The sequence below is a fragment of the Suillus subalutaceus genome (genome assembly GCF_016647625.1).
Source record: "Suillus subalutaceus strain FC151 chromosome Unknown DFJ58scaffold_267, whole genome shotgun sequence".
In the NCBI taxonomy this organism is placed as follows: domain Eukaryota; kingdom Fungi; phylum Basidiomycota; class Agaricomycetes; order Boletales; family Suillaceae; genus Suillus; species Suillus subalutaceus.
The window spans coordinates 3,964-24,365 of record NW_024540516.1 but is presented as its reverse complement, the minus strand read 5'-3'; the positions used below and the strand labels follow the sequence as shown (position 1 = coordinate 24,365).

The following is a 20,402-nucleotide window of genomic DNA, read 5'->3' as shown; positions in this document are numbered from 1 at the left end:
CGCCCAAACACGGATCATGATGACAGATGTTAACAACCGACGGAAGCCTTCACTATTGCAATAGGATCCGGATCACATATCAACTCTTGTTAGGCACCAGGTCTTCTTAATGCATGTGGTGGCCTAATGAACTATACTAGAATAAGCAATAAGAGTTTTAGTAAACGTCTGGCGAAGTGTCCCGGCCCTGTGGGTCTGATAAACATCATCTACCTGATCTTGCCAATCCACTGCGCGGTATTGCATGAGATCCGATCATATCGGAAAGTGACAAAGTGCTGTGCTCCTTGGAACTGAAGCCGAGTGGACGCGTCTTCAAAAGTTAGCAGCCCATCCATCACGAGCATGGACTGTGGCGTTGCGCTTAATGTCCTGGACCAGGCTTTCAACTTCCAAGTGCACTGTGAGTCACTATATAGCACACCGCTTCCATCATTCCTTGACACGCGCGACGCTAGACATGAGCAAGTTTAAATTTTCTGTCAAAGGAAGAATACGCATGGCTCGAACCAAGTGAAGATTGCAGGCGAGGAAATAATTGAGTGGGAACAAGCGCCAGAGGTAGCGTTGATGTGAAGTCTGGGAGGAAAACGCGGAGACTAGTAAAGAGGCAAAGTATTGCGTGTGCAGTTCTTGGAGCATCCATGACTTTTGTAGACCCACACTAACACTAAAATACGCTATCAGCGTGCTTTAACCAAACCAAGTCCTGCAGTTCCAAATTCAATTAAGATGTACTAGTGATCAGGAGAAGCTTGCAGGAAAGCCTACCCAAATCAAATGTTACACTTCCATCCAATCTCATTGGCAGAGCCCGAGAAGCAAGGCCATGATACCCTTAAGATATTATCAAAAATGGCTGCATAAAACGCACGTTAGAAGACTTAGTAAACTACTCGCAGTTTGGAATGCGAGATCTTTTGGCTGCATCCAATGCATATGCAGACCCTGGGTTGGGAGTTGGCGGCAAGACTAGAGTGATGGTACAGTGAGGGAAATATATTTCAGTTTGGTGAGAGGTGATCATGACGTACGCTAGATGTGACCGTTCAGCCTGAGACATATGAGGTGTTGGAGTAACAGCTCGACATGAGAAACAGAGATGATACGCGTACGACCACGACAGTGATCATATTTGAAAGGCATACCCATCGAGCGTTACCAGTCATTGAACGACGGGCCAAGAAGCACCGGCTGCACGATCGCAGCGAACACAAGGCATTTTGAAAGCTGTAGAGACACAGCTTGCACAAGTTGCGCAGCGTCAGCCTCAGGCGCAATTTTTGATTACACCGTCGGCATGAATTTGTAAGAATTGGAAGCGCGCCGCCTGCAGCCAAAGTTTAGAGCGAACAACCTCGTACCTTGGGTCTGTATTAAGTCCGGTCGCGACAACCACTCGAGTGTTTGAAGTTGATGAAACGTACACAGTTTTATTCGACGCAGTCCTCCAGAATAAACGATGTATGGCGACGGTGGGACTTATGAAATGGAGCTGTATCGAAGAAAATGGAGGGGCATCACGAGTGGGTGAACAAATTGGCTGCACTACAAGACCGGCGATTGATAGCAAGCGATGGTTCCGAGGTAGAGCTCATCACTGGGAACCATGAAATTCCAACGCGGGATCAATTTCCTGAGCTTTTCTCCAAATGTTGACAGAGTGCTGCATCAACGTTACAATGACAGAGCTGCCAGCTGCAGTATGGAGCATAGAAACATGGCAATTTCCGAAGGTGAGCATGGAAAGAGTGGCTGTGTCGGGTAAGAACGTCACGCAGCGCTTAAACTATAATTTTACAAAGGACTAAAGCTCAAAGACGTGTATATATCAGCTATAATGCATGTGAATCTTATATCCTAAAAACCATATGGCTCCAGCCGTCTGATGCACTTGGGTTGTGGTCTCTTCCATTCCCCTTTGTTTGGGTCTGGCCATAACGAAGCACTGTCCTGAAATGGTGGAGCATCGTCTGCACCACCGGGAGGCGGGGAAAAAGCCAAAGGGCCAAGTAGGTAAGTAGCACATCCCCTACACGACGAGGTCAGTCATTTCACAAACAAGTAACTTGACTTTGTTACCTCGATACCACAGGCCGGTCGGCACTTCACCCACACGCTCCAATCTAACCAGGAGATTAATCGTGTCACATCTTCCTTCCATTCGCCCATGAGAGTATGTATGTGATCAGCTTCTGGGAATTGTTCTGGAGGATAAAAAGGGTCGACTCCAACAATCAATCCAGAAGCCCACATCTTCGTGACAACGCGGCATATTTCACGCGTAGTTTCCCGCACCGCCTGCAGGAGCAAATGTTCAGAGGGCATCAATGTTACTCCATGAGCTACTATGGAGGCCGTGTGCGATGTAGCACATTCGCGAAAAACTGGCGCAGCCCACGAATTTGTCGCGTTGCCAGTGGCAGACGTATTGGTATTAGAAGGTCGAGCTGCAAACAGAGTATAGGGCAAAGTACAGTACGCAGTCGTCTCTGGACTTGTTGCGCGTGATCAAAGATCAACCTATCATCCAACGTCATGTTCAAAAGGTACTGCATCAGCTCCAGGCGGCTGGCATATCGATCAACCACCACCCGCAAGACGGTCTTCCAGTCAATGCCGCTGGTTGTCACGGGTGGTCGTACCAACGCTTGAGCTAGCCTGTCGTGGACACGTTCTATATCCCCTGATGATATGCCTCCCACTCGATGATCCCACCGCTCCAAACCTACACGACGCGGCACCAAGGAGGGAACGAGAGCGGTGTCGTAGAAAGAGACTAGCCCAGAAAAATCAAGCACAATCCGGGTTTCTCCTGGATAATTTCCGTGCCATGAAGCAGAATGCATTACTTCATAAACGTGATGCACTGATGTCCGAAAATAGATCAGACCTACGTCAAAACATAGACATGCTCGCTCACCAGTATTGAGGTCCTCTGGCCAATTCGTGGGCGGGCCGATGCGAGTGCTCTCGAGATTTAAGAACGAAACGACCTCCATGTGAGAGGTGAAGTTGCAGATCATGATTTCACTATGACCGTCGTTAGCAACAAATCACCAAGGAACTATGTATGGGTTCGCACAAATTCTCTTCCATCCTATAACTCACAAATCAGCATCAGGTACTGACGCATCTCAAAATCCAACGAACCTCACAAAGCCATTCACACCATATTTCTGACCCCATTTACACAGATCCATAATGCGCTGCTTTTCATGGTTCACCCAGTCGGGTTCATTTCCGACCACGCCACGAGATCTTGGGTGTCCAAGGTGCCCTCGGGGAGGTTCGCAGCGCTGTTTCCGTCAAAATAGAGTACTTTCATCGGCCGAGTGACTGTAAGGGTGAGGTGCCAGCACCCTGTTTCGATTGATCCACGCAGAAAATTAAGGAGTGGTCTGGCTCTACAGACACCCAATCCAGAGCGGTCGGTAAATGGGGACCGGTGAGGGCTCCATGGTAGAGGAGAGTGCCTACGGGAATAGTCCCTGGGACTATTGTATGACCTGCAGGACGTAAAAGACGAGTCATGACATCTGCGCAGTGTTCGTAATTTTCAGACATACCAATACGATAACGTGTGTTTGCCCAGTGTGAAGCAGGGAATTGGCCGTTTCAAACACCAGATGTCCTGTCGCGTTCACCGCAGGCGCTTCACCAAGATCCCATCGTCCAAGATCATTTTCGACCCCCTGGTAAAAGGATAAAGGCGCATGACTCGACAGAGGTGTCTGTGCAGTCAGAACCCGTTCAAAGGTAAGGAAAAGCCAAACGGCTGCGGCTTTCCTGGCAGAAAACATGAGTGCGTACTAGTGCCAGGTAGTGCCGCACTGTTAGCATTAATGCCGAACTAGGCTCCCAACAGGATGGGAAACAGAACCCCACACACCACTTTTTAGCTTTTCATCCTTGTGCCTGCCACTCTCTCCTATACAGAACTTAGGTGTGTACTGAGCTCTCAGGGCTGCTCAATTCTAAAAGTTCAAGTTCACCTGCAGGGATCCAAGAACCGCTAAGCGTTCGCTAAACCTGTCCTAAACGGGACTGGTACTTGGCTTTGTAAACCTTACGGCGCGCAGTGCCAACGCTTGATGTATTACATAAGCAAATTATCTACAAGCAGTCTTGTGCATTGCAGCATCATTGGACCAACCAACCACATGCACTCGACCCTTTGACCAACGCTTCAGCCACCTTCAGTTGCTCCTAGCCCTTGACACACTCCCTCATATATATAACTCTCATTTCTTCACTCATTCTGACTCTGATCCGAGCCCGTTGTCATTCACTTGACTACGTCTCTATCTATATCATCACTCTTCGCGTCTCATATGTCCTTGATCACTCATTTCTATTCTCAATCGAACTTGGCCTAGTTCTCTCGAATTATCAGTGCGTTTATCATAGAGCTTGTGCGATAACGAAGTTCCTATCGGTTCCAGAGTCTGAAGTGACATCCTACTCGCCGATATTCTCGCAGACAGTACTGCTTACTGTTTGATCAGTCTCGCAATATGTACTTTCGTACCTTCCCTCGGTGAATTCGTGAGTTTACCTACTAGCTCTGCGCTCCGGTGATATAATAGTAGTAAGGCGGCCTTCTGAATCAAGCCAGCGCTGGGGATCGAATATTTCAGGATCTGGGAAGACGATAGGATCGCGAGAAAGAGTCCTGAAAACACGCGCTTAATGAAACAACGTACACCATGAAGCAACACCATACCAATGGCAGCCGTAAACTGTTGCACCCTTGGAAATGCAGTATCCTTGCTGATTGCACACACACTAGAATGGGAATGTGGGCTACCGCAAATTAGTAAGACACTGACCCACAAAATATCCTTGATTGCACAGTGTGGAAATCGTCCTGAGGCACATGTCAGCATCGTGCAGGAGTGTGCCGAAATTCAATTTACCTATGCGAACGATAGGTTTCCATCTCAAAGCTTCCAACAAGAACGCGTGCAACTGAGGGAGCGAGGTTGAGTCATTAAATGTCGTCGCTACAACGAAATATTAATTGTCGCAAGTGTCTGTTCAGTCGTTTGACAACGACAGCGAAGGTGAACAGGCAGAGGCCCTCGTGACACCGACATTGTGGAGCCTGGCTATTGGAGAGCACCGTTAATATGGTGTTCTACTAGACTGGTGAAGTCTAGCGTTCTACATCCAAGCGGAGATACCACGTTTTGCGACAACCCTCTTCTAAATGGGCTCCCATCATACCCGTGATTTCGCTGATTCGTGTACTTATAAAGTAGCTCAAAATTTCGCTGCGGCAGCGGACTTCGCCATCACGTCGTGTGTGATCAAGTGTGATCAAATGTGGGGTAAGTATATGGACCAGGTCGGATATACGTCATCATCATCGAATATTCAAGTCGCCAGAAGGATCGAGGCCTCGGAGTTGGCACCAATCAAAGCAACTTGTCTCTGGTCAAAGGCAACTCATGTACACATCGATAAAAGTACTAGTAAGCATCTGCTCTACCCATCTTCTTGTACAGTATTTTCTCGAAACTCCTCGCCAACGCATAGGTGATAGCTCCCACCACAAACCCTACGAACACACCAACGTCTCCACTGCCCTGCCTCGCTACTGGTCCTACATACCAAGCCTGTGACATGAATGGAACAATAGCGCCACACGCGCACACGAAGGCCGCTACTGCGGGGATACCGCTAGGCAAGAAAGCATATGAAGCCCAAGTTGTGATGGGATATTGGTCCTCAGAAAACAAGGCTCGTCGGAATAACATATGCTCTGTGAGTATTATCGCAGAGAATGCTGATGTCCAATATCCATCGATATCTGAGAGATCATCATGTTAGCGCTAACGATAGATGCCGATATTTGGGACTTCTACTCAGGATGTCAACAAAGGTAGCATAAAACTTTTTGGCACCAACAATGGCCACTGGTATCAGGCTTGAACCCAAATAATGAGCGTCCCCGAGGCTTGCATCCACTTGATGACACCTACATTCCCTCTGAGATGAGGATATATACCCATCTGGGCACCGCAGCGAACCACGTAGAAATAGCCATGAAACTGTTGCTGAACGTATATATCGTTGGTGCACAGGCACTGGATATGCTGAGAGCAACCAAAGCAGTCAGGATTTCTCCAAATGCGCCTGTAGGTAACAAGACGCTGTGTAACAAGCCACCGACGGAAGATCTGTCATCAAATCCTGCATTCCAAGCAGGCACGCTCGGAGCTGCTGCTGCGAATGCGGCACCCAAAGCCTGACCAGTCACCTTTCCAAAAGAAATCGACAAGGTGCAACTGGTACCAACATAAATGGCTTACATTGGACACGAAGAACCCAAGATATGTGTAAATGAAAATTCTCGCACTATCGGAATGTCAAGGGGAACCCTGGCGATGGCCCGGGAAAACTCACGAAGAAACGTGAGGGCTATGGTATACGCCATAGTCAGGGATCATGGGACACCAGCTGATCATGTTAGATGCGAGAATGGACGCAAAAGAGATGACATTAGCGGGTGTTGCTGGAGGGACGGGAGCCGATAGGTTTTCACGTAGTTGTGGATAACCGACAGCTAGCATGGCGATAAAAGCGATTACATTCGGGATCCATGCAACACTTTCGTACCTATGAATCAACATTCCGTCAGAATTCTGGATGATTGATGTTGGAGGGGTCCCACCAATGGATAATGCGGTATCCGCAGGAAGTGACCTTGAAACCTGTCATTCCTAGTGCAACAAGAGGAATTCCGACATACCACAAGAGATATAATACCAAGGATGACGATACCAAGAGTATCATGAAGTTGAGAACACAAGCTAGCTATCGTTTGTCCGCCAATGATACAGCTCAGAATGAGGAAACCTTCCGAGGAGAAAACATTCAAGACGGCCGGTATGATGGCACCGAAATACCTTGATGTCGGTCAGGGAATGATACTGGCAATCGGAAAAATAACTCGCCCCCATGAGTACCTCGCTTGTACCATAGCTCGCAGGCCAAGCTTTGGCCCGAAAACAGCACTAGTGCATTATGAAGTCCCTGGAAATGCGCAGAGAGGAATAGTAAAACTCACAAGAATCCTGGCAATAAACAGCATCTAGCTGAAGGTCAATCGCTGCAGATCGAGATTTCGTGGACTGTTGACTTACACTAGGTTAACACTGACGATGATAATTATGGAGTCGCAAACTCCCAGGGAAAAAAATGCAGGGCCAGCAACACCAGTGCTGAATCTGGAGGTGTTGGGTGGATTAGGGAATAGCGCCAGAATTAAGACAACACTGAAACCATACGTCAAGATATTCATGCAAGAGGAGAACCAAATGAAAAACAACTGGTACCACCGAGTCTCGAGACGTTCCTCTGCCGACACCGGCATGATGCTGATCCAAGGATCAGTAAAAAAGCTAAGACAGGTATCACAACATCTTCATCTCACTCACCCATGAGTTTCAATTCCATATCGAGAAAATAACTGAGTGGTACGTCTGAGGAATCCTATGTGATAGCGACTGTCCTCCATACTATCATCCCTCGTATGCTCATCAGAGGATACACTAAGACTAGAATGGCAGTTCAACGGACCTGTCCTGTTTTTGCTCCACTGTGTAAGACTGCATTGCGTGAGTAGTAATCGACCTGTTTCAGTTTGGTCGATCGATGTGCAACAGTGTCAGATGAGTCGGTCCGGGGTGCCTATTCCTATTGTTAAATGTCGTTAGCTGGCGAAAGTACAGCAAGTGGGATCCGAAACTTACCGTGACGGATAACACTACATACCCGCATATATCAAAACAGCAAGATCTTTAATTGGTCAATCAAGCTTCTCGGTCTGTGTTGTTCCCAAGCTTTCAAAGTTTCAAGTTGGGAACGATGCAGCATGATTCAGTGAACATATCCTTGATAGTAGCTGGAATTCTACCCCGAAGCGAGGTACGAGTGTAGTAGGGTTAGAATTATGTCTATGCGTTCCGAGACTTTGCGTCTAACTCGAGAAAGGAGATGTAGAAGCACGACTGAAATTCGGAGATGATGAGTGACGGTAGGAAAACAAAAAGGGAATCATGTAACGATGTTCCGGACGAAAGCCCGCATGGCTTTACGGGCAGAAACAACAGCCTGAAACCTAGGGTGAAAAGCAGTGTGAAGGGCGGGTGGGCCCGAACGGATTAAGGTCCTATTGCCAGTGTTCAGGATACGAGCCTTCAAGTTGATGCGTCGCTGGTAGTGATGAAAAAGTTCAGTCCTTGAACGTTCGAGGACCCAGCCCTTGGTTACGCTCTCCGTTCGACACTGCTTGAACTGTCTTGAACGTGTTTAAACGCGTCCGAACGCTGAACGGAGACATAGGCAAACATATATTTTTGATGCACATTGCAGTAAGAATATTACTGCCGAAAAGTTGTTTGTCCAACTCCAAAAGCGGTGAATGAACAACAACTGGTCTATCGATATGAAGGAGGGCTCAGGGCACTACACACTCAGGCAACAGACATCTCATGAAGTCATGTCCCTGAACGTTTGACAGTGCCGAGTCCACCAGAGGTGCAAGAGCCTTACACCAACCGCAAACCATCTACTCCCACTTCTCTTACAGCTACGACTCGTCCTCCCATTTCTGTGAACACCAGGTTCAACAAGGGTTTTCTGGAACTCTCTCAGCTTTCACCGAGCCAGCGGACACCTGTGTTACAAGATGATTTCGTTCCACGATCTATTCTTGCTCGTGCAGCTACATTCGATGGTAGCTCGGATGACCCATTATCCACCACACGGTCTTTTCTGAACCCCCACTGGCATACATTGGCAGTGCCAAACTCCCCAGACCGTGAACCCATAAGCCGACTAGGCACAGTACGTAGCGTATTTCTTGGCCTTTTCTATTGCTTTAAGTATTGACATCCTAGACCGATGCCACACGTGACGAGGACGATGCAACTGCTACCTGGCTTTTTTGATAGCAATGTTCCATATAATGACCATGTGCGTCACTAGCGTTTCTAAACCAGTTCTTATTCTAACTTCTTGATCGGTACCTCACTCCTCCGCAAGAAACGGTAACCGGTCCTCTGTCCATCGCCGCCGCCGCCGCCCTCTCGCACCATCTCTTGGGATTGCAAGTGTACTCATTGGCCAGCCTTTCAACCCTCTTTCGCCGCACTCCCTCTAATATTAATGAAGCAACCAAACTCCATCAGCGCGCCAAGGCGATTTATTTTCTCCTGTCCCAGTCCTCGTGTCGTCGATAGTGCGAGACAGACAAGTATGTCTTTATTTGGGTCGATTTCCAACCACTGGGGTTCAATGATTTCTGTGCAGACACTGTTTGTTGCTCCGCCACGGCAAACGATAACACAAACACGGCAGCCACACGGCCAATCACATGGCCAAGCTCAGTCATCATCGTTGCAATCCCAGCCTATTGCCGCCTCGACGCTCACAACACCTCCTGCTCCTGATACTAATACTGCTACACCAGGTGCAGCAACCGTGCGGATAAACCTACTTCCCTCGTTGGCTCGTCTCGTGCCCCTTCTTTGCTGTGCATCCCTTCCACATACCAACGGTCATTAATTTTACTACAGGTGCAGCACACGTATTTCATCTTTACTTCTAGCTCTCTTCATTGTCACTGCCTAAGTTCTCGACACGCAAACATATCCCGCGTGGGGATCAGACAATCAAGCATCACCTTATGCCGCCTCCTTGTCGTTCACGTTTCTAACCGGTGCATTCCAGTATCATTGGACCAACCACGTCTACTCGACCCTTTGACCAACGCTTCAACCACCTTCAGTTGCTCCTAGCCCTTGACGCACTCCCTCATATATATATAACTCTCATTTCTTCACTCATTCTGATTCTGATCCAAGCCCGTCGTCATTCACTTGACTACGTCTCTATCTCTATCTCTATCATCATCACTCTTCGCATCTCACATGTCCTTGATCACTCGTTTCGATTCCCAATCGAACTTGACCGAGTACTCTTGAATTATCAGTGCCTTTATCATAGAGCTTGTGCGATCACAAAGTTCCTATTGATTCCGGAGTCTGAAGTGACATCCCACTCGCCGGTATTTTCGCAGACAGTACCGCTTACTGTTTGATCAGTCTCGCAATATGTACTTTCGTACCTTCCCTCGGTGAATTCATAAGTTGACCTACTAGCTCTGCGCTCCAGTGGTACAATATTAATGACATCATCGCACACAACTTGAATGTAGTTTTTGACGGATGGAATCAGAGTCCTGTAGGAAATCTTCTCGGATTCGTGTGTGCTGGCGTCTGTGCCCTCGCACTTACATACAGCTTTTCGTCTGATGATCCGCTGGTAATATTGTCGGTAAGACAGATCATACAGTTGAAAGTGTACATCACTGTTTGTATGCGTGTGATCACATTTATATAGACAATATATTGGGTTGTATCTCGTTGAGTGTTTGGCACCCCCACCTTGTGGAGAGACTGAGACAAGCGTTAGTGGTAGTTGGGCCTGGCTTCGGGGCTATTTGAGTCGGATCAGTCTCTCCAGTTTCTCTGATATGAGCACTTACACTCGAATATGCGTCAAGCTAACTATAATTTCCCTTGAATAGTAAATAAATTCCGTTTCATAAATCATATTCATATTCATATACATAACACACGACATATGCGAGTAGGTAAACCAGCACCAAAACTCTCTTCAAAAACTAACTACCGTCTCCACAAAATAACTGATGATGACCCTGCTGAGACCAATTAGTTCAGATGATGTCCATGTTACTCATATCAACGACGCGGCGGTAACGGCCACCAGCGCGTACATCGAGGGGACGACGTTCGGCCAATGACATATGGATGTACCATTGGAGTGTCCTCTCGACAGGGCGCGGCTCGCCCATGTCAAGGTACATGGGACGCATATGCTCTGGGCAGTGCTTGCTGCAAACAGGCGCCAAGGGATAGCGATTGATCATTCTACGGAGGACGGTCGGGTCCTGCTCATGTGAAATCTCATCGTATTGGGAGTAAGGCCAGTAGGACTGTGGATATGCTGGCGCAGGAGTCGGGACCGCGACATGGGATGGAACTTCCCGGACATTTACGCGTGAGCTGTGTGCGGAGCGCGAGAGTATTGGATGTGGGGCACGGGTGGTAGGAAGAGGGGGAGCAGGAGCGGGAGGAGCAGAGATGTTTGAGCGATCAGTGCTCGACTTGGCGCGAATACGTTCTGCCAGTCTGCCACTGCGAGTATCACCAGGGGTCCGAAGTACATCCGCCGAAGCTTGATCAACGGTGACCTCATGCCTCTGGTTTCTGCGGGGAATGGAAGGGTAGGCTTGTTGACCACTTGTACCCCAATTATGGATAGGAATTTGGGGCTTGGTATTCTTTGAGTTCAAAGAAAGTGCTCTGAAACCGCTGCGAGGGAGGCCCTCAGTTGGTTGAGGGGAATAGGGAAACTTGGCCAGCAAGTCCGTGTCAACGTTTGTACGAGTTGGCTCATGGTAGTAGGTGTGTTGCGACAGTTTGCCGTGATAGATCTCGAGTATCCCCGGGGCTTGCTCGACGTACACAATGTCGGATTTTTTAAGGGGAGTCTTGCCACGGTATGCAGGGTTTGGAAGGATCGGCATGAGGAGGCTCGCGCTTCCTCCCTTCTGAAGAGAATCCGTATGGCATCGACTTGGAGTGCTTAAGCGATACCTTCTGGTCGTCGTTGGACCTGAGCGGTATTGATCAGTATGATGATAATGAGTAGAACACGAGAACGGTCGACTTACTTTTGGAACATTTTCTTGAACGAATTCATGATTGATGCGGGGAAACAAGGGATGTAAAGTTACCAAGAATATGAGGTGGTAGTGTGTGTGGTGCTGTAGGGAATCTGCATTTCAGTATATAAAGGTTGGGCTACTGTGGACGTACCACGGCATCCAAAACCACAATCACAAAGCAATTTCTCAATATCCGAAAACCATTCAAGTGTGGATGCTCTGGGGATTGTTCCGATTACCCACATGATGTCGCCCCATTTGCATCACAAAGGTAGAACATGCGACAACCAACCAATTATGTGCCACAGTTGCCACAACCCGCCCCAATGAATGCATCATGCATCCTGCTTATTAATATCTCGAGCTCATAGCTGGTGCTTAATGAACGCGCGATAAAATTTCCAGCAATGACGGACAGCACGCTGACTCGGATGTGCCAGACACAAGTATAGGGAACGACATGCACAAAAACGCTAAAAAATACAGACAGATTCTTCCTTTAACTTCTCACTTGACAAGACCACTCAGCGTACCTTTAAAGCGCATTGCACCTGACCGGCTGTATTTTAGCCCAAGTTGCTCGACATCGATAAAGACGCATGGAGTGCGTTCGGGCTGGCATCTCGAGCAATCTGAAGGTGATGTAAATAGTCAAGTAAGCATTGATATCAACTCTAACGAAACTACACACACGGTCCGACTATCATGGCTTCTGGTACGCCTAGAGGATGGACTCGGTACCGATCATAGCCCTGAATGAAACTTACGTTGCTGATCTCTAGAAGTGTCGAGATGCTCTCGCTCCCATCAGGATGAGTGGATCATCTGCTCCAAGGCATGAAGGTCCAGTTACTTGTTTCATGGTCGAATCTGGGACTCGGATTTACTTACTCTAACCGTGCAATCCGTATACAATCCGAAGTCCTGTACAGCATCATGCGCGAATAGCCCCGACAGGAGCCATGGTCGAAATCAAGACTCAAACTTGCGGCAATGCAGAAGGTCTGACGTGATCACAAAGGTTTTTAGTTTGGAAAGAGATCGGAAACTCTACCTATAGCAATATGTCAGTCCGAAAAACAGCATGCAGGGACTAGGCGGATGGAAAAAAATTCGAATGGCGTCGAGAATTCGCAGTCTATGTGATTCGAAAAATGTTTCACCACGGAAGCTAAGAACTTTGCCAGTTTGCCTTCCAGCCGGCGATATTACATAATAGAAGACTATGTTTGTCTTTGTTAGGAATGGAAGCTTAGCGCTCAGCGTCACGGCGGCCATATAGGCCTGGCCCGAGTCGCCCGACGCAGCACACTGAGCGCCCCTATTTCTATATATATGGAGCGTGCTGTGGTGTGACACTGACAGTGGCTCCGGTCGCTATAGTAGTATCAGCGCTTCAGCCTCGTTCTTTACTTGTTGATTCTCTTCTACTGGGTCATGTTGACATCCAACGTCAGTACTTGGCTGTATCTATGTCTTGCTGGTATCGGAGTATACCTGGTCAAGCAGGTGTTGAACAAGAATCCTGCATCATATCACCCCGCCCCCCGTGGGTGGCCTCTCATTTGGAATCAGGAATGCCTCGAATCAGCCTTGGCTCACCTTTGCGAAGGGGGGCAAGAAGTATGGTGAGTGTCTCCCGTTGCTCCAACATAATGCATCCCAATTCCGTGCCTTCTAGGTACTATCTTGCATATTGAAGTCCTGGGCAAGCGTATCATTGTGATAAATTCAGTCAAGAATGCTGTGGTCATTTTGGGCAAGAAAACCACTGTATACTCTGACCGTCCTGTTCGTAGAGATTCACATGTAAGTGATGTTTACTCGTCTTTCTCTATCTTAACAATCATTCATTATTCAATAGGGCAACGAGTACATCACCTACTTATTCCCGGATGGTACTGAGCGCCTCCTGATCAATGGGGTCGAGCAACCCCCAAACTCTAACCCTCCCCCATCTCATCATAACAGTCGCGCCATCGCTGCATCGCCACCAAGCCAAGACCCTCCTCCGCCATACGATGCTCATGTTGTCCCACCGCCAGCTGCAAGATCTACGCGCTTATCACGGTTCATGCATTCCAGGTTTCGGAACTATGCAAGGCAAGCCCAAGATCCCAACCCTACTTACTCGATGCAGTCAAAGGCGCCTTACGCCTCGCAATATGCGGATCCAAATTTGCTTGGTGCGTACCATGGTCTGCGTGCGTTCAAGTATACTGACTCACGGTCGTGTATCTCTTTTACAGGACATCAGAAGAAGAACAGGACCCGTGGTGGCGCAGACAAGGCGTGGGGTAGGTCTGCGTGGAAGTTTTGGAAGCGAACGAAACTATGGTCAAGAAAATGAAATTATTTTGTACTACGTACCTGGCTGCTCGCTCGATTGATTCTGATTGCTGACGATTCTGTGATATATTTATTTATTTATTATTTTAATTTTGCCAGTATTGTACCCCATTGACAACGCAAGAATTAACTTCGCTCATACACATCAAAATTTTACAAATTTCGTTAATCGTCAATACACATTGCACCGCGATAAACCTAAAACCAATACCTAATACATCAATCACAGCTCATAACTCTTCAAAGAAGGACAAATCGTGTGCATTCGGCCCACCCGTCTGAACCGACTTCGCAGGCGGTCTCTCGGCTTGTGACGACAACGATGACAACGATGCAAATGACAACAGTGGTTGGGACAACGACACGGGCGGCGGGGACAGCGACAACTGAGGTACCATCGTAGACAGCACATTCAATGGCAGAGACCCAAACTTCAGCGCGAGCCACCATTGCTCAATAAATCCATATCCCGACCAAATGACGGAGAAGCAGATAGTGGTAGTAGCATGGGGTGCCTGGAATGCGTAGTCAGTGGGGAAGGCCACTGCCCGCGCTGAGTGGCAGCATGATCAAGCAGACTCTGCGTGCGTATGCGCAGAGATGTACAAGACTGCGAGCTTGGCATTGCTGGGACAGGCGGCGGGGATGGTGTGCAGATCCGCAATGAAGTCGCAAATTTGCCGAAAGATATTGACTTCGATGACTTGCCAGAGTTCAGTGCTTGGGTGGAGGATGGTGATTGAGAGATGAGTCCATGGACTCGCGTAGTGCCGGGAAGGGATCTGTGCGAGGGAGGGTTGAGGAACCAGAGAGTGGGTCGTCGTCGTCTTGATATGCGGCTGTTGCCCAGCCGGTGTTAGGAGACGATGTGAAAAAAGTAGCCCCTGGCATGGGATACACACTGAGCCGTGGGGTGGTAGGAGTGGTAGTATCGAGAGCGCAGAAAGTGCCTTGGGTGGCGGCGGGAGTTGAAAGGGTGAATGCATTCTTGAAGATGGTTGAAATGGCGAGGGTATTGCAACTGGTATTATTGGGCTGGAGTAAGCAGAAGAAGTCGCATTAATTGGTGAAGATGGTTTTGGGGGTATCGCTGGACTGTGCGGACGCGAGAACGACGTCCCTGTCACTGGGGACAACAGTGGCGACAGGAATAGAGCACGGACCGAAGTATGTTGTGAAGAACCGCGCGCAGGCTCTGGCGCAATGCCCAAGCCACTCAGATCGACATCGGAGGTTTTGATGGCGGTGCGAGTGGGGGTGGAAGCATTGTGGACGGTGTTGTATTTGAATTTATCAAACTTGACAGCGCTTTCAGCTGGGTATCGTCCGTGTCGTCATCGGAGTGATATGCACTAAGCACAATATCGGAAATCAAGGTCGTCTGTTGACAGCAATGAACATACGCTCGACTTTGGCACGTGAAAAACGGTTCAGAAAGCGCGAAACGACCGGTGCGGCGAAGGTGTGATCGCTGGAATCACTAGACTCATAACCAGTCTGACTATAGCGTCAATTTGAGATGGTGAGAATTTTTTGATGGCTACACCACTCGAGTATCCGTGGTATTATATGCCAGGCTGGTCACGACTCACGAGCCTAGACTTTCATTGCATCATACTTTACACCCTAGTTTAAGCGACTATTTTATTGTCAAAGAATCATATATATAATATCGGCGTGGTAGATGATCTGCGCCGCCGATGTGTTTGTGAGTGTCGACAGTATGAGGTATCGAGTGTCATTCACTGTTGCCAGCACATCAGAGAGACGGTGAGGAAGACAGTAGGCCACGATGGGGATCATACAAGTGCATTGTGTCGAGGAAGGTTAGAGACTCAATGCATGCGGTGGCCTAATGAGCTATACTAGAATAAGCAATAGGAGTTTTAGTAAACGAATGGCGAAGTGTCCCGGCACTGTGGGTCTGATAAACATCATCTATCTGATCTTGCCACTGCAGACCATTGCGCAGTGTTTGCATGCGATCCGATCATATCGGAAAGTGACAAAACTGCAGTGCTCCTTGGAGCTGAAGCCGAATGGACGTGCGTCTTCAAAAGTTAGCAGCCTATCCATCATGAGTATGGATTGTGTTGTTGCGCTTAATGTCCTAGACCAAGCTTTCAACTTCCAAGTGCACTGTGAGTATATAGCACACCGCTTCTATCCTTCCTTGACACGCGACGCCAGACATAAGCAAGTTAGATCTCTGTCAAAGGAAGAATATGTAAGGCTCGAACCAAGTGAAGATTGCAGGTGAGGAAATGATTGATTGGGGACAAGCGCCAGAGACAGCGTTGGTGTGAAGTCTGCGCGAGGAAAACGCGGAGACTACATAGTACAGAGGAAAAGTATTGGGTGTACAGTCCTTGGATCATCCATGACTTTTGTAGACCCACACTAAAACTAGAATACGCCGTCAGCGTGCTCAACCAAATCAAGTTCTGCAATTCCAATCTCAACTAAGATGTATTAATAATCGGGAGAAGCTCGCAGGAACGCTTACCCAAATTCAATGTTACACTTCCATCCAGTCTCATCGGCAGAGCCTGAGAAGTAAGGCTATGATACCCTTAAGATATTATAAAAGATGGCTGCATAAAACACACGTTAGAAGACTTAGTGAACTACTCGCGGTATGGGATGTGAGATCTTTTGGCTGCATCCAATGCGTATGCAGACCCTGGGTTGGGAGTTGACGGCATGACTAAAGCGATAGTACAGTGAGGGAAATACATTTCGATTTGGTGAGAGGTGATCAGGACGTACGCTAGATGTGACCGTTCAGCCTGGGATATGTGAGATGTTGGAGTAGCAGCTCAACATGAGAAACAGAGATAATACACGTACGACAACGACATTGATCATATTTGAAAGGCATACCCATCGAGCGTTACCAGTCAGATTCAACGACGGGCCAAGAAGCACCATCTGCACGATCGCAGCGAACGCAAGTTATGCAAGGCATTTTGAAAGCTGTGGAGACACACAAGTTGCACAAGTTGTGCAGCCTGAGGGCGCCAAAAAAATTACACCGTCGGCATGAATTTGTAAGAATTGGAAGCACGCCGCCTGCAGCCAAAGTTTAGAGCGAACAACCTGGTATCTCGGCGTGTATTAAGTCCGGTCGTGACAGCCACTCGAGTGTTTAAAGTTGATAAAACGTACATAGTTTCAGTCGACGCAGTTCTCCGGAATAGACGATGTATGGTGACAGTGGGACTTATAAAATAGAGTTGTATCGAAGAGAATGGAGGGGCATCACGAGTGGGTGAACAAATTGGTTGCACCACAAAACCGGCGATTGATCGCAAGCAATGATTCCGAGGTAGAGCTCATCAGCTGCAAGACACTTGACCCAAGCCACAAAATTCCAACGCGGGATCGATTTTCTGAGCTTTTCTCCAGATGCTGACAGAGTGCTGGCGATCACGACCGAGGCATCAATGTTGTCAACGTCGACCGAGCTGGCAGTATGGAGCATAGAAACATGGCAATTTCCGAAGGTGAGCATAACCGTGCGTAGTGGCTGTGTTAGGTAAGACAACCTTTTTCAAAGGTACATATACATCACGCGTACTTGAATTATACTGCAATAATTCTACAAGGACTAAAGCTAAAGCTCAAAGATGTATATATACATCAGCAATAATGCATGCGAATCTTATATCCTAAAAACCATATGGCTCCAGCCGTCTGATGCACTTGGGTTGTGGTCTCTTCCATTCCCCTTTGTTTGGGTCTGGCCATAACGAAGCACTGTCCTGAAATGGTGGAGCATCGTCTGCACCACCGGGAGGCGGGAAAAACCCAAAGGGCCAAGTAGGCAAGTAGCACATCTCCTACACGACGAGGTCAGTCATTTCACAAACAAGTAACTTGACTTTGTTGCCTTGATACCACAGGCCGGTCGGCACTTCACCCACACGCTCCAAGTCTAACCAGGAGATTAACCGTGTCACATCTTCCTTCCATTCGCCCATGAGAGTATGTATGTGATGAGCTTCTGGGAATTGTTCTGGAGGATAGAAAGAGGTCGACTCCAACAATCAATCCAGAAGCCCACATCTTCGTGACAACGCGGCATATTTCACGCGTAGTTTCCCGCACCGCCTGCAGGAGCAAATGTTCAGAGGGCATCAATGTTGCTTCATGAGCTACTTATGGAGGCCGTGTGCGCGATGTAGCACATTCGCGAAAAACTGGCGCAGCCCACGAATTTGTCGTGTTGCCAGTGACAGATGTATTGGTATCAGAATGTCGAGCTGCAAACAGAGTATAGGGCAAAAGTACAGTGCGCAGTCGTCTCTGGACTTGTTGCGCGTGGTCAAAGATCGACCTATCATCCAACGTCATATTCAAAAGGTACTGCACCATCTCCAGACGGCTGGCATATCGATCAACCACCACCCGCAAGACGGTCTTCCAGTCAATGCCGCTGGTTGTCGCGGGTGATCGTACCAACGCTTGAGCTAGCCTGTCTTGAACACGTTCTATATCCCCTGATGATATTCCTCCCACTCGATGATCCCACCGCTCCAAACCTACACGACGCGGCACCAAGGAGGGAACGAGAGCGGTGTCGTAGAAAGAGACTAGCCCAGAAAAATCAAGCACAATCCGGGTTTCTCCTGGATAATTTTCGCGCCACGAAGCAGAATGCATTACTTCATAAATGTGATGATCTGATGTCGGAGAATAGATCAGACCTATGTCAAAACATAGACATGCTCGCTCACCAGTATTGAGGTCCTCTGGGAAAGACGGAGGCCGGCCGACGCGAGTGCTCTCGAGATTGAAGAACGAAACGACCTCCATGTGAGAGGTGAAGTTGCAGATCATGATTTCACTATGACCGTGGTTAGTAACAAATCACCAAGGAACTATACATGGGTTCGCACAAATTCATTTCCATCCTATAACTCACAAATTAGTATCAGGTATTGACGCATCTCAAAATCCAACGAACCTCACAAAGCCATTCACACCATATTTCTGACCCCATTTACACAGATCCATAATGCGCTGCTTTTCATTGTTCACCCACTCGGGTTTCATCTCCGACCACGCCACAAGATCTTGGGTGTCCAAGGTACCCTCGGGGAGGTTCGCAGCGCTGTTTCCATCAAAATAGAGTACTTTCATCGGCCGAGTAACTGTAAGGGTGAGGTGCCAGCACCCTGTTTCGATTGACCCACGGCAGAAAAGTAAGGAGTGGTCTGGCTCTACAGCCACCCAATCCAGAGCGGTCGGTAAATGGGGACCGAAGATGACTCCATGGTAGAGGAGAGTGCCTACGGGAATAGTCCCTGGGACTATTGTATGACCTGCAGGACGTAAACGATGAGTCATGATATCTGCGCAGTGTTCATAATTTTCAGACATACCAATACGATAACGTGTATTTGCCCAGTGTTGAAGCAGGGAATTGGCCGTTTCGAACACCAGATGTCCTGTCGCATTCACCGCAGGCGCTTCACCAAGATCCCATCCTCCAAGATCATTTTCGACCTCCTGGTAAAAGGATAAAGGCGCATGACTCGACAGAGGTGTCTGTGCAGTCAGAACCCGTTCAAAGGCAAGGAAAAGCCAAACGGCTGCGGCCTTCCTGGCAGAAAACATGAGCGCGTAGTGCCAGGTAGTGCCTTGTTAGCATTAATGCCGAACTAAGCTCCCAACAGGGTGGGAAACAGAACGAGTATGTGGTGCCCTGTTCCAACCCGGAGCCTTGATCGGTTCCGGAATGAGGTAACACTCAAGTCCGAACTTGCATAGCCCCAACCCCTCTCCCCCCCGCCCCCCAACACCATTGCTTAGCATATAAAACAAATGATTGTAAAGCTACTGTTAGAGTATACTTACATCTTAAGACCTATAATCTATACTCACTCACCTGCAAGGTCAACCATCCAGCTTTGTCTGGTTCGAGAGTTGTTGACATGATCTAACATCAGTAAACCAGTGAGACTCCATCTGAGGTCAGCAATGCTCAAAAAGCTGCTTTTTGAGCATCATATTTGGTATGGTTCAGGTCATACTCATGTACAGCACAGGACTATACCTAAACTGTGCAGAGCCTTAGGGTCTGTTTGGATAGACATTTTTCCCAAGTTCAACTTCGCAAAACTGCTTTGTCATACTTTGTAGCTGTGTGACCTGTGTGACCATCCCTATCATACCATCGATAATCAGTACACGCCGGTCTTTGCCGGTATAGATATGTGGTATGCCTGTAACTCGCTCTTCTAAGTCTACTGCCACCTGCTGTCCTCATTTGACTCATTCTGTG

General features: G+C 48.1%; 8 protein-coding genes across 8 annotated transcripts; 3 read left to right on the top strand and 5 right to left on the bottom strand.

Moving 5' to 3' along the window:
* Window positions 1-1,761: 1,761 nt before the first annotated feature.
* Window positions 1,762-4,054, bottom strand: DFJ58DRAFT_918181 (uncharacterized protein). Its single transcript, XM_041395582.1, has 6 exons — window positions 3,570-4,054; window positions 3,154-3,299; window positions 2,924-3,033; window positions 2,483-2,869; window positions 2,075-2,450; window positions 1,762-2,032 (listed from the first exon to the last, which is right to left on the bottom strand). The coding sequence occupies exons 1-6, from the start codon at window positions 3,801-3,803 to the stop codon at window positions 1,861-1,863; spliced, it is 1,425 nt and encodes a 474-aa protein (XP_041235754.1). The 5' UTR covers window positions 3,804-4,054; the 3' UTR covers window positions 1,762-1,860.
* A 1,265-nt stretch (window positions 4,055-5,319) lies between these two features.
* On the bottom strand, window positions 5,320-7,802 carry DFJ58DRAFT_823312 (cytosine-purine permease). The gene is given in 14 exon segments (XM_041392113.1): window positions 5,320-5,422; window positions 5,442-5,815; window positions 5,871-5,932; window positions 5,988-6,265; window positions 6,318-6,363; window positions 6,412-6,624; window positions 6,680-6,711; window positions 6,758-6,914; window positions 6,963-7,022; window positions 7,152-7,235; window positions 7,296-7,385; window positions 7,446-7,535; window positions 7,588-7,679; window positions 7,783-7,802. 12 exon segments carry the CDS (start codon window positions 7,620-7,622, stop codon window positions 5,475-5,477), a joined length of 1,488 nt encoding a protein of 495 aa, XP_041235753.1. The 5' UTR covers window positions 7,623-7,679; window positions 7,783-7,802; the 3' UTR covers window positions 5,320-5,422; window positions 5,442-5,474.
* Window positions 7,803-8,451: 649 nt separating this feature from the next.
* DFJ58DRAFT_823310 (uncharacterized protein) lies at window positions 8,452-9,817 on the top strand. The gene is made up of 3 exons (XM_041392112.1): window positions 8,452-8,856; window positions 8,910-8,989; window positions 9,140-9,817. The coding sequence occupies exons 2-3, from the start codon at window positions 8,914-8,916 to the stop codon at window positions 9,574-9,576; spliced, it is 513 nt and encodes a 170-aa protein (XP_041235752.1). The 5' UTR covers window positions 8,452-8,856; window positions 8,910-8,913; the 3' UTR covers window positions 9,577-9,817.
* A 791-nt stretch (window positions 9,818-10,608) lies between these two features.
* DFJ58DRAFT_236942 (uncharacterized protein) lies at window positions 10,609-11,882 on the bottom strand. Its single transcript, XM_041379392.1, has one exon. The coding sequence runs from the start codon at window positions 11,621-11,623 to the stop codon at window positions 10,751-10,753; it is 873 nt and encodes a 290-aa protein (XP_041235751.1). The 5' UTR covers window positions 11,624-11,882; the 3' UTR covers window positions 10,609-10,750.
* A 1,217-nt stretch (window positions 11,883-13,099) lies between these two features.
* DFJ58DRAFT_823299 (uncharacterized protein) lies at window positions 13,100-14,462 on the top strand. Its single transcript, XM_041392111.1, has 5 exons — window positions 13,100-13,317; window positions 13,340-13,392; window positions 13,446-13,573; window positions 13,629-13,950; window positions 14,014-14,462. The coding sequence occupies exons 1-5, from the start codon at window positions 13,202-13,204 to the stop codon at window positions 14,112-14,114; spliced, it is 720 nt and encodes a 239-aa protein (XP_041235750.1). The 5' UTR covers window positions 13,100-13,201; the 3' UTR covers window positions 14,115-14,462.
* A 331-nt stretch (window positions 14,463-14,793) lies between these two features.
* DFJ58DRAFT_918177 (uncharacterized protein) lies at window positions 14,794-16,579 on the top strand (the record flags this gene model as incomplete). Its single annotated transcript, XM_041395581.1, has 8 exons — window positions 14,794-15,280; window positions 15,306-15,393; window positions 15,429-15,575; window positions 15,770-15,821; window positions 16,074-16,158; window positions 16,228-16,254; window positions 16,304-16,369; window positions 16,507-16,579. The coding sequence occupies exons 1-8, from the start codon at window positions 15,186-15,188 to the stop codon at window positions 16,577-16,579; spliced, it is 633 nt and encodes a 210-aa protein (XP_041235749.1). The 5' UTR covers window positions 14,794-15,185.
* Window positions 16,580-17,769: 1,190 nt separating this feature from the next.
* DFJ58DRAFT_823287 (uncharacterized protein) lies at window positions 17,770-18,343 on the bottom strand. The gene is made up of 3 exons (XM_041392110.1): window positions 18,155-18,343; window positions 18,006-18,050; window positions 17,770-17,955 (listed from the first exon to the last, which is right to left on the bottom strand). The coding sequence occupies exons 1-3, from the start codon at window positions 18,251-18,253 to the stop codon at window positions 17,785-17,787; spliced, it is 315 nt and encodes a 104-aa protein (XP_041235748.1). The 5' UTR covers window positions 18,254-18,343; the 3' UTR covers window positions 17,770-17,784.
* Window positions 18,186-19,862, bottom strand: DFJ58DRAFT_236881 (uncharacterized protein). The gene is made up of 5 exons (XM_041379390.1): window positions 19,501-19,862; window positions 19,083-19,440; window positions 19,015-19,029; window positions 18,853-18,962; window positions 18,186-18,798 (listed from the first exon to the last, which is right to left on the bottom strand). Exons 1-5 carry the CDS (start codon window positions 19,733-19,735, stop codon window positions 18,275-18,277), a joined length of 1,242 nt encoding a protein of 413 aa, XP_041235747.1. The 5' UTR covers window positions 19,736-19,862; the 3' UTR covers window positions 18,186-18,274.
* Window positions 19,863-20,402: the final 540 nt, after the last annotated feature.

What these genes read in the sequence shown, in the direction of transcription:
- DFJ58DRAFT_918181 (XM_041395582.1), bottom strand. Translation starts at nt 3,803, where the DNA reads ATGTTTTCTGCCAGGAAAGCCGCAGCCGTTTGGCTTTTCCTTACCTTT. An exon ending in ACAAGTCCAGAGACGACTGC is followed by an intron (nt 2,451 to 2,482) that starts GTACTGTACTTT and finishes CTCTGTTTGCAG; the next exon opens with CTCGACCTTCTAATACCAAT. An exon ending in TGTGGTATCGAGGTAACAAA is followed by an intron (nt 2,033 to 2,074) that starts GTCAAGTTACTT and finishes CTCGTCGTGTAG; the next exon opens with GGGATGTGCTACTTACCTAC.
- DFJ58DRAFT_823312 (XM_041392113.1), bottom strand. Translation starts at nt 7,622, where the DNA reads ATGCAGTCTTACACAGTGGAGCAAAAACAGGACAG. An exon ending in TATGGAATTGAAACTCATGG is followed by an intron (nt 7,386 to 7,445) that starts GTGAGTGAGATG and finishes TCCTTGGATCAG; the next exon opens with CATCATGCCGGTGTCGGCAG. An exon ending in CAAGCGAGGTACTCATGGGG is followed by an intron (nt 6,915 to 6,962) that starts GCGAGTTATTTT and finishes ACCGACATCAAG; the next exon opens with GTATTTCGGTGCCATCATAC.
- DFJ58DRAFT_823310 (XM_041392112.1), top strand. Translation starts at nt 8,914, where the DNA reads ATGCCACACGTGACGAGGACGATGCAACTGCTACCTGGCTTTTTTGAT. An exon ending in TCCATATAATGACCATGTGC is followed by an intron (nt 8,990 to 9,139) that starts GTCACTAGCGTT and finishes CTCATTGGCCAG; the next exon opens with CCTTTCAACCCTCTTTCGCC.
- DFJ58DRAFT_236942 (XM_041379392.1), bottom strand. Translation starts at nt 11,623, where the DNA reads ATGCCGATCCTTCCAAACCCTGCATACCGTGGCAAGACTCCCCTTAAA.
- DFJ58DRAFT_823299 (XM_041392111.1), top strand. Translation starts at nt 13,202, where the DNA reads ATGTTGACATCCAACGTCAGTACTTGGCTGTATCTATGTCTTGCTGGT. An exon ending in GAAGGGGGGCAAGAAGTATG is followed by an intron (nt 13,393 to 13,445) that starts GTGAGTGTCTCC and finishes CGTGCCTTCTAG; the next exon opens with GTACTATCTTGCATATTGAA. An exon ending in CTGTTCGTAGAGATTCACAT is followed by an intron (nt 13,574 to 13,628) that starts GTAAGTGATGTT and finishes ATTATTCAATAG; the next exon opens with GGCAACGAGTACATCACCTA.
- DFJ58DRAFT_823287 (XM_041392110.1), bottom strand. Translation starts at nt 18,253, where the DNA reads ATGCCCTCTGAACATTTGCTCCTGCAGGCGGTGCGGGAAACTACGCGT. An exon ending in CTTCTGGATTGATTGTTGGA is followed by an intron (nt 18,051 to 18,154) that starts GTCGACCTCTTT and finishes TCTCCTGGTTAG; the next exon opens with ACTTGGAGCGTGTGGGTGAA. An exon ending in GACCGGCCTGTGGTATCAAG is followed by an intron (nt 17,956 to 18,005) that starts GCAACAAAGTCA and finishes CTCGTCGTGTAG; the next exon opens with GAGATGTGCTACTTGCCTAC.
- DFJ58DRAFT_236881 (XM_041379390.1), bottom strand. Translation starts at nt 19,735, where the DNA reads ATGTTTTCTGCCAGGAAGGCCGCAGCCGTTTGGCTTTTCCTTGCCTTT. An exon ending in AAATACACGTTATCGTATTG is followed by an intron (nt 19,441 to 19,500) that starts GTATGTCTGAAA and finishes TACGTCCTGCAG; the next exon opens with GTCATACAATAGTCCCAGGG. An exon ending in CCCAGAGGACCTCAATACTG is followed by an intron (nt 18,799 to 18,852) that starts GTGAGCGAGCAT and finishes CTCCGACATCAG; the next exon opens with ATCATCACATTTATGAAGTA.